The sequence below is a fragment of the Trichoplax adhaerens genome, genomic scaffold (genome assembly GCF_000150275.1).
Source record: "Trichoplax adhaerens TRIADscaffold_3 genomic scaffold, whole genome shotgun sequence".
Lineage (NCBI taxonomy): Eukaryota > Metazoa > Placozoa > Uniplacotomia > Trichoplacea > Trichoplacidae > Trichoplax > Trichoplax adhaerens.
The window spans coordinates 8331580-8342893 of record NW_002060945.1 but is presented as its reverse complement, the minus strand read 5'-3'; the positions used below and the strand labels follow the sequence as shown (position 1 = coordinate 8342893).

The 11314-nt window shown below is 33.3% G+C and overlaps 2 protein-coding genes across 2 annotated transcripts; one reads left to right on the top strand and one right to left on the bottom strand.

Moving 5' to 3' along the window:
* Positions 1-302: 302 nt before the first annotated feature.
* TRIADDRAFT_22911 (uncharacterized protein) lies at positions 303-5676 on the bottom strand (the record flags this gene model as incomplete). Its single annotated transcript, XM_002110650.1, has 33 exons — positions 303-416; positions 528-656; positions 744-773; positions 873-941; positions 1022-1111; positions 1221-1250; positions 1318-1365; positions 1425-1521; positions 1618-1689; positions 1771-1793; positions 1869-1910; positions 2027-2092; positions 2175-2273; positions 2374-2438; positions 2517-2561; positions 2635-2683; positions 2774-2844; positions 2940-3012; positions 3100-3128; positions 3190-3264; positions 3339-3405; positions 3474-3513; positions 3598-3669; positions 3736-3791; positions 3883-3954; positions 4253-4310; positions 4398-4444; positions 4539-4613; positions 4679-4753; positions 4876-4921; positions 5206-5240; positions 5376-5456; positions 5602-5676. Coding segments are annotated over 33 exons (2115 nt in total), but the record flags the coding sequence as incomplete, so codon positions are not given.
* Positions 5677-8885: 3209 nt separating this feature from the next.
* On the top strand, positions 8886-10001 carry TRIADDRAFT_54958 (uncharacterized protein; the record flags this gene model as incomplete). Its single annotated transcript, XM_002111184.1, has 1 exon — positions 8886-10001. The coding sequence occupies one exon, from the start codon at positions 8886-8888 to the stop codon at positions 9999-10001; it is 1116 nt and encodes a 371-aa protein (XP_002111220.1).
* Positions 10002-11314: the final 1313 nt, after the last annotated feature.

Genomic DNA, 11314 nt, shown 5'->3' with positions numbered 1-11314 from the left:
ACGTGTATATCGTGTTATCGAGTAATGCATTCATTTACATTAGCAGTTAAAGGAACGATAATGTATTGGTGTTGCAAGCATAACCTTTCAATACCGTATGAACCAAATTATTAAGTATCACAGTAGGATCAATTCTGAACGAAATTTCCCTTCGATACGCAAAGCGTATGACTGATGCGCTTTACAAGTATAAATTACAGATAGTTTACAAATACTTTTGGATTAACAATGGTATTTAGTACAAGTAACGCAATTCGATAGACGTCGCGGAAATTATTAAATAGAGGAGACCTAGAACTTCTTCATTTTCTAAATTTCTTAAATAAAGGATGCCTTTGTTTCGGCTTATTATATTCTAGATATACTAAATCATCTGCTCCAGACAGCGACGCCATTGAAGTAGTGCGCCTGACAACCTAGAGTAACATGACATTATTAAGTCCTGGATCAAACATTATCACAGATTGATAATTTACTCGCATGAACGGGTGTATAAAATTCTCTTAAGTCATCTCTTAATAAATTACCTGTGATTTGCTACTTGTGCTATAAGTGTCACCAGCTACTTTTTCTTCTTCCGCATCGGTTTCATTAGCTGCTAGAACTTTTTGTAACAACTGATGTTGATCTTTTTTTTCAGTATATAGCAGATTTTCCTAAATCGATCATACTCTATACTCAATTCTTTGCACTAATCAGCTCTAGTACATAAATAACTTTTTAAATGCCTGATAGTCACTTACATCGTCCATTCCTGACAGTTTAGTGATTACCTAATGTTAAATTAAATTGATAAAATATATTTAAGACATCAATTTATTAATTGCAAGATAATTACATAAATATAGAGCGAATTTCTCGTAGTGAAATACTTTAAAGCTGTATCCCTGATTAATGAGGAACCGTTGCCGTTTCGAAGAAAAGTACATTTCCTGTGTATCCTATGGAATTAATGTTGATATGTTATTTGATCGTTAATACCTTATAATTATTTCATCAATAGTTTTGTTATACGAATTACCTGAGAAACAAGGGAGTAAAAATATGCATTGTATTCCTCTGTTGCAGAATCCTTTTTTGCTCTAAGAATACGCCCAAGACGCTGAGCTTCCTAGAATATTCAAAAACGTAAAAGATAAAAATAAGACAACACATGTGGCATTATCTTTTATAATCGTCAACTTTAGAACGCCATTTTATCTTTGTAAATTTTATTTTACTTGTCTCCTTGAGCCACCATGAGAAGAAATCTAGATGCAATGGTATTTTTAAGTTAGAACAGGACTAAAAGGTGATCGATAACTGTACCTGACTTACCTGGATTAATACATTAGCTTCCGGAAGATCGAAGGAATTATCTCCAACCTAAGTAGATCGATGTATGAGACACTTCAATTTATTGGTTAGCACAATGATATACTGACCTTCGATATAAATATGCAATTAACAAGAGGATTATGCTGGAAATTCTGTAAAATCTGTAATCTTTCTTTTTGTGCCGTTGGACCATAGATGTATGGCCTATAATAGCAATATCTATTAACTTCTAATCGAAATTTTGTAACAGGTCAAAGAACAATTATATAGTTATGACACATTTGATCGTGCAGTACTTACTTTCCAAGTTCTATAGCATAATGTTTTAGGCCAAAGACATTGTCAGAAAAAACAATTACTTTATCGTTGCGTCTACCAATAAACAACATTAATTATTTTACTTTTCGCCAATTTTTTGCATTGTTAATTAATTTATATTAAGCCTTAACCTACCTTTCATGGTATTTGATCAAGAACTGTAGTAATTTACAAGATGATTTGTTGTTAGTAAAAGAGCACATATACATGTTTTTATTAGATATGAAGTTTACCTGGCAGGCTCGGAACTTGTTAGGATTCATAACATAAAATAGCTAAATACAGCAAATGTAAAATTAAATTGGAGATGAATAACAAAAATACGTACATGTTGATGTCATCAGTAAGTAAATAATAAATTATTAACGTTTATGCTAAATTTTTACTTTACCATGTGTTTACGGGTTTTAGTCGTTAAGTATTCTCTGTAAAATTCCGGAGACATAGGACACCAAACCTTTATTGTAATTGAAAACGAAAATTAACTGTGGTGAAAATGCAGTCACTATACGTTGATAAATCTAAGCCTACGAATGGACACATGCCTCAGCACACTGTACTCTTGCTATAAAGTTTAATGATTGCAATTCCATCCAGTTAGCTTCGTATAATTTAGGACCAATTAAAAAATTAAGATCCTACATATTTAATTTTCAGTAAAAATTAGATTAATTTCCAATGCAAAATGACCTTCGCCCACGTAATCAGATAATGGTTAATGTTGTTATTATAACAAACCTGAATTTTATCATCTTCTCTAACTAAAGTTGCCGTCAAGCCCAATTTACAATGTGCATGGACCACTAATTATGGCAGACAGGTTGATAATATAAATTAAAGATCAAATTTAATGATAACAGGGTAATACTGCTATTATTCACCTGTTAAAACCCTCCGAAATTGTTTTGCAGGAATGGTATGCACCTCTAAAATAGTGAATTGCAATTAAAAATTATGATCTAAATCATATCTTGTAAAATAGTGCGTATAGTATTATACCATCCAGTATCATAAGACCCCATTCTTGCCCTTGCAAATATTCCATTACCTATACCAATAGAGATGATTAAAGACATTACTTCTGCTGTGTAGTCAGCTATATCATAAATATACATACAGTATTATAGAAAGAAATTACCCTTTCCGATTCCCATGACCTTTTCGTTGTATGTGCAACCATAGAATAAGTACTGATTGCTACACTACATCCTAAATGTGATAAAAATCAATTTAAAAGACTTAAACTTAACCAGCTACACAAATATCAAAATTTAGCTGCAGAACTAATTACTACCACTTATTACCAGACGGCTTATCTTTTGCATCCGAAGTAAATCTTGATATTAAGGATTCATCAATGGTGGACCACAGCTTGAACTAATATAAATACATGAAGAAATATATTATAGTTGAGTATAAAAGTGAAATAATTTAAGAAATTAGCATAATTCTATACGGCTTTACCTGTGCCTTCCACTGCTCTACTGCAACACCTAAACACGAAAAATAGTATAACTTACATACTATAAGTAAATGATTAATAATGTTACGTACCTGAGGTACATAACACTAAACATCTCTTTTTCACAGTACAGGCTGCTGTAACACCTACAAGCGTTTTACCAGCACCTTTAAGACGGAAAAAAATAGATAAAATTTAGCGCAATATTGAGTTCTTGTAGCAATAGATTTCCTTAACTTACCGCATGGCAAAACAATAACGCCGGAACGTGCTCTACCATTGCCAAACATTTTACGTAAAGACTTTTCCTAAATAACCAACATAAATATTATACCTTGCTTGTTCGGTTTACAACACCTGTAAATAACTATCTTACTTGATAAGGTCGCAATATCGTTGTTGGCCGTAAGTCAATGCTAGAACATCATAGATAATAATTAAATGGCGGTGTGTTAGTAACTTGAAAGTCTAAGGATGTAAGAATGCACAGCTTGCTTTACCTAATATCTGGATTGACAGTGTCATTTCTGAAATCATATTCTGCTAATAAAGGGTATTCCATTTCGATGCATCTGGTAAAGTCGTAATATAGAGTATCAGCTATAATAACATTGTAAAACGATTAAAATTTGATCCACCTTCTTTGTACAAGTTCGACATCGTCCGAATTGATTTCAAATGATATCGTTTTAGTCTAACAAAAATATGAAGGGCATCAAGGATATTTCAAGACTATGGTATTGTCGCAAATGTAAACCGGACTGTCATTATGATTGGCAGCTTACGATTTCAATGTCTTCTTCATCCCGGTCAATTTTATCCAGGTAATCGTATATGTCGCTGGGTATATTTTCTTCCTAAACGGGTATAATACAGCATGTAATCACGACTGCTATGTTAGCTATATATCTAGCTATGTACATACCTCAGCGTTTTTATTTTCATCTTTGGATGAATTACTTGTGATCCCATTTCTGAAAGCGTTATAAAAGTTTAGTGACGCATCATTTATTCAATGGCAATCATTAATAACGTGGTTTTACCTGGAGTGTACTTTAGAACCATTATTTACTGCCTAAATAAATACGATAGTTAGGATACACTTTTAAATTAAGGTTGTATATAGACAATTTTCATACATCAATAGAGAGCTACCTTAGGGTCTAATGTTTCATCTGATTCGCTTGGATCATTTATTTGGCCTTCTTTGACTCTAATCAGGAAAAGTGGAAAAGACATTGTAGGGGTAACTTGGTGTCATTCTTACATTTGCTATTGGTTTATCGTATTATGAGCGTACCTTGCCGCCTGTACAACAGGATCCTTTAGCAACATCTGAATAATCTCCTAAAGCAGTTAAATCATTGTCTCTATTATTAACGATACATGTTTAAACTCGCATACCATCCATAATTTTGAAATATTTTAATAAAGTACTAACCGGATGAGAACTTTCAACGTAATAGCGATTGTGCTTTAGAACCATTTTCACTTTTCCATAGCTAACAGTACATAGCTGCAAATCGAAAAATAAGTTTTTTAAGTGCGGATGAATTCAATTTTGTTTAAATCTACTCGAACCTTGATAAATTCAATGACACCATCAGGTATAGAAGCCTTGCTAAGACGCCTTAAATATTCGATTATATCTTCCGTCTGTGCATTAGTATAGATTGTGATCAATGGACAGGTTTTGCATGTAATAGTTATAATGTTTGATTAATTAAAGTTAAGTCTACAAAACCGTTAATGGAATCTGAAACTATTTTATTGCTGACCTGAAGACCAACTGATACCGCAGCATATAATGAATATGGAGTTAGCCTATATCATAAAGAAATTATTTTATCAACAAGAAGATTTAAGTTAAAAATCGGGCATTGCAAAATTACTCGACGAAATCGTTTATATCCAAATATTAATTTATAGCAATTTATGTGAGTTACTGTATAACTGCTACAGTAGATGAGTGATCAGTATACATTCTAACATACATTGAGTTATGCATATAAACTAATACCTATGCAAAGTATAAGAAGATATTACTAAATACTAATAATAAATAAAAATTATAAATCGTGCTATTTTGATGCGACACATAGACTTACTTGTATTCATGAACATGTTCAGGTCTACATATTGGCTACAAGTTAAAATAATTAATAAGGTAATTTAGTACTTTGCTGGTTCAAAAAGTATTCAGTTGTAACGTGATGTATCAATTCCAATCATACATTATAAGGCATTTAATGAATATCATAAATCATGAATTAATTACTTCTGAAATAGCAATTAAGAAATCATGTGCGTGCTTATACACTGGTGAAAAAGCTTCTAAGAAGATATGGCCATCAGGAGCCTACATTGATAAAACAAGGGTATTGTTAACGTAGATCTAAGAGGAGAGATACCTATATGAGTAAGTATAGTAATTTTGATTGTGTATGTAGACCAAGTTGCAGAAACAAACTAGAGTAGTGCAAGATATTATTCTAAATCCATACCACCCATAATGGTCTTGTCCTGTGATCTGGCTTTAATTGCATAACATCACGGTAATCTTTGGCACCATAATCGTCCTAAATGATGTAAGTGCTTCGTAAATTTTAAAAATCATCTAGTAGAAGAATTTACTTTTGACAGATTATATACGAGGCTGCTGATGCTCGATTCATTACTTATCATGATTAAAGTAGTTTCAGTCTGTTGACATTGCTATTATCACATAATTCTTGTTTTTAGCTAATTCAGTACTTATTTTATTCAAATAAATGCTCCTATTCCTTATATGTAATAATAACTCGAAAGACTACACATTTAGGAAAGTTCTAAAAGTCAATTGAGTACTTTTCTCTTATCAGAGAACTGAGCGGTAAGATTTACGTATATTTTGTTATAGATCTAAATCTTAAACTAAGATTGCATTTCATTTATTAGAAACACTGCGAAACAGTTCAAGTTTTACAACGGATTCAGAGTAGTAGCTAGCAAAGTTTTCACTTTACAGTAAATTGAAGAAAGCCATTTTTTATCTTATCATCAAACAAATATTAGTAAGAGAATGTAGCGATATCAGCCAGATAAAGGTAAGCCAGGCGAAAATTATTGGATTGTCTACATAAACATGCTTGCAATTCTAGTGTATAATCCTGCCTACTTCCACAACTGTCATAAATCGCTAAGTTTATTAGCTAGAATATCATTTGGTAATTAAGAAGATTTGATTTACTAACCGTTTTGGTGATACCAGTTGGAGTAGAAGTACTGGCACTTTTGGGCACGGATACTGTTAATTAATCAATAAAGATTTTACTATTTCATAATCACAATATAAATGCATATCTATCATACTATATTTAACTGTAAGCGATTTTAGTATAGTGAGAAATTGCTACAATCATTCATTCTAATCATCATGAAAGCAATAGAAAAATTGACGTTATCATATTAAGCAACCATTTATGCTACTTGATTTGTAATTTCTTCAGATTGCTACGATTCACAGACTTGTCAATGTCAGTTATCATTGCAAAAATGTTATAAATTTATGGGATATTTCTATCCGGCATGAAAGGATAGGCATACTGTAGTCAATCTAGGCTTGCCAATACTGTACATGATAGTATATCAGCTGGACAAAAAACTTGCTATCCATGTCTTTTCTCAGGTCATTCATCATGATAAAATCAGAACAAGCTGTTGTACTAGAATGAAAATTCATGACCATATATTGTGTTGATCATTAAAATGATACAGGCTCGTCCGATGACCTAGGTTCTGTATGAGAGTAAGAGTACCATTCCAGACATAGCTCAAAAGCGCCACTACATGATGTATCCAGTCTTGCATTTTACACTAATTTCATAAAGATCATTACTGTTCACGCCTTATCAATTTGCTGTTAATAAGATTGAACAGAATATCATACATCTTTTTACTGCTAATCTAGAAATTCTTGACTTTATTAAGTATGTTATTAACAGTGAATGCATCGACATTGCCGTCGGTTTCCATCTCCATTCACAAACAACATCAAAGGCTTTCAAAGCATTCTGCCGTTCTACTTAATACATTTGCAAGTGATACTCATGTATGGAATTCATTTCTTGAGCAACTCTACTTTAGAATAACATCAGAGACAGTCATCTACAAGCTCTCCGTCATAAAATAGTGGAAATTAGAATCGACTACCTATAATATGACTGCGATGCCATAGCAATGAATCAATCAACTTCTCCATTACTGTAATGTAAACCGTTTGGCAATCAAGTTGAAACCCGTCAAACATGCCAATAATCGGCTGATTGGACGTATAGATAGTCAATTACCTTCATCTACGTATTCATCATCATTATTTGCTCTTTTATTTCGAGTGTTATTCATGATTGAACAAGAATTTGACCGGATTAAAGGGTGAATATCTGAGAAGAAGGCATGGAAAAGATGTCTTCTTTTAGTCAGTGAATTCACTGAATGGTAATCGGCCGTCCGGACGGCCATGACGAGATTGTATCTACTACAGTGCATACTTCTCGCTGTACAGTGTACAGTACATTCCATGGATATTGCACTGTGCCGAACTAAGATTTCCCTCTCAAAGCCGTAACTCCAACATAAAAATTTTCCCTTTACTGAAAGGAAATCCGCAAATTACTCCACTAAGATTTTTCTCCTCAAAACTATAACTGAATTTTTCTCCCCTATACTATAAAATAGCGGATATTATTTAGTGCAAGGGAAAATTTTTAGTTCAGGCTTTTAGAAATCCCGAGGATTCTAGAGGCCCACGGTGATGTCATTGCTTAGCGTACCGTACCGTATCGTACCGTACCGTATCGCACCGTACCGTATCGCACCGTACCGTATCGTATCGTACTGTGTAGGGAGTAAATCTGCTGAAACGTGCCAGCATCATGGCCAGACCATACTGTAACCATCGCTCCAGAGTTATTACAAGATTTATACTAGACTCTGACAGACTGTTTTCGTACCAATATCTTGCTCATTCCAGTCGCTTATTTGTCAACACAGCACAGCCTTGAACTGCTGCAGACAGGCCAGGCCAGGCTGCAGCTCCTAGCATTGGCAGCTCCAACTTTGGCACTTTCTATTTTAGCACCTGCAGCTTACGAAGCGGCGATCATTAAATGGAAGCTTAAAATTGCACACAGTAAATGCAGATCTAGTCATCCCAAGTCAATCGTTTACCTCAATTTGCCAAGAAGAAGCTCAAAATTGTTGGGCAAGATTTTGCAAAGTTTCTGGCATACCCGTTTTACCATTACCTTAATGAACTTGCATAGCATCGAGCAAAAAGATAGCTATTTTGGGGACTGTTTATCTATCTGCTGTCAATTAAGTTAAAATTATCATTTAACCTGCAAACTGTCAGCTCTTAATTAATGGAGAATATGTCAACAGTTCATCCAATCATCTGTGCATAATAAATTAGGGATTACAGTACCAGACTACCCATACTAAGTGTAACACTACTGTACAGTAGAAGTGGTGGTTTAACTGTACTTATCTTTGCAAACCTTGATTCTTTCAATATTGTTATCGTGCACAACTAACTATCTATAGAGACAGGCTAAAAATTTCTCCGATGGATTGGCTTAGCAATATCAACTAACCGTTGCATTGACTACCGATAAAATTTGGGATAAAAAATTATATATAATATCTGCAACATTCAAAGCAGAAACCTTAACCGAACCCTAACATTAGCAGAAAGATTTATAATCATATTTTTATCTACTCTTACTGTGCTATATATTAAAATAGAAAAATGTCCAGGTTTCAAGATATTTTAACACCTCATGATGCAGTCTTAGTGGAAAGGGGCGAAATTGGTGACGCTAACGCAGTTCAGCTCCGCAATGCAGTATTTTGGTTTAATTCGAATATTTTTGACAGAAAGAAACCTCAAGATCATGCCAATATTCTAGCAGAAGACTATAAAATAGTCAAGAAAAGATATGGAAAACAGGTCGAGTTTAACTCCTTCAAGAATCGCAAGGGACAATCAGCGGCCAAAAAGCGAGTCCCCGATGGCCATCATGATACTGGAATAGAATACATTGTCGACTATTTTGAGAAATATTTACAAGCTATTCCCAATCATGGTCCATTTTATCGAAAATTATTATCGACCAATAGTCAAGAATCTGAATCTGTTATAAGGTATTCAGATGAAGTTATGACACTAGCAGACCTTGACGAATTAGGGAAATGGAAGCGCCATTGGAATAAATTTGCCCAGGAAGAAGTGGATAGAACAATTGGGTCTGAAATAAGTGATGATGAGATTTTACATCAGTTAGGCATCATTAGCACAGACGATTCGGAGTTGTTATTGAAGGCTGTCTACTGGTTGAATTATAACGATTTAGGATTACTTGAATTCAAAAATCAGCAAGAACTCCGAAAATCACGACTGAAATTAATAACTAAAAAAGGAAAGCAATTTATTCGACTCAAACATGATATTGGTGCGACCGAAGTGCAAGGTTCTGTAAACGACTTAAGAAGCAAAATTTACATCATCTACATGAATGCTGTCAGCGGCTTTGATGATACGAAGTTTTATTTTCGACCGATTATGGATGCAGCCAGTAAGGATAAAACTGAATTTTCCGAATCCAGTTTAAGTACTAGTCATTTGCGAGAGTTGCATAAATGGGCGAAAAGCATAAATGATTTTATGAAAGAAATTCGTAGCAATTCCCTACTTCCAACAGGATGCTGTAAGATTACCCCTGAAATAAAGTCAAAATTGATGGAAGCACTAAGTTCTCTACCAATACAGCACAACCACCTCTCGTGTATTATTAGCAGTAACGATAACGTAAATGCATCCAAGAGGCCATTAAGTGATACACGACCAGCAAAGAAAAAAAAATGAAATAATTGCAAAGTGAAGACGGCAAGATAGAACAAGTCATTGAATCGCCACTGATAACATTTCTGAATGATAGCAAAACTCATTTTCTTTTACACAGCTGTAAAAACTATTCTCGGAAATGATTTAGTTCTATTTCTGATTTAATCTTAGTAACTACTGTAAGCATTGTTAACAAATATACAAATAATTTTTAGTCATTAATTAAGAGAGCATTGAAGTGAAGTATTTTTGCTAGTAGCTCTACACACGCAAAAGTCAGATTTAAAGTTCAACTTCAGTTATATGATTAAGAAATATAAGTACGCATTTTGGACTTAGATCTTAGAAAGGTTAAGTTCAACTGTAGTATAAGATCAAGAAATACAAATATAGTATGTTAGACTGTTATTGATAGCTGGCTATAGTCGTAGTCAGTGCTGTATCGAATGGTATCATGGAATATTCTAAAGTAGTACAGCGAAATTGCTGTGCATAGTGGAGGGCATTCTTGACATATCACATCGTGAGGGGAAAGGAAAGATTGGACTTTTATTCCAATTGACGAAAAAAGTTGAATCATGGTTGATTTGCTTTATTATATCAATTTCGCATTTTTTGATGAATGAGATATTTTCTTGTATATCTTTATGCCTTCTACTACTGTTGCATTATATCGATAAGAAATTGAACATGATCAAGGAAGTTTTGACTATTTTGCAGTATTCTATTCATTTACAATATATGGAATAATTTCACTATTGCTGAACATAATATATGCTATTTTAATGCCAATATTGAAATATTACTGAAATTTTTACGATGAAAACACTATATTCTGTATTTGTAACCTCTAACGATAATCATAGTATTAGAAAAGTTATATAAAGTGTCTTCAAACGAATAAAAACAAGAACTACAGTTTCTTGTAAAGTTTATTTTATTAATAAACTAGATTCGTCTTACAACTACTAAGAACTATCTAGATGCAATCAGACTTAAATTATTATAGTAAAATTCATCTTTTATATATATATCTATACTGTAGAGGGAGAGATAACATACTGTACAATCTAATTTGCAATCACTTATGATCTCGCAAAACTATTCCAATGATTCCAGCGGCAATTTTTAAAAAGCAAAAGGGTCTGGACCTAGTAAATAAGGATAAAGGGCATACTAATCTATGCAATTAGGTTTATTAATCTGAAGCTAATCTAGTGTTGCCCTACGAAAGTATAATATTTGTACGGTAGTCTATACAGTGCTAAGTGAATATAGCATACAGTACGTAAATTGTGGCTTCATTAAAAGAATATTTTTTTCCGTAAAGATTA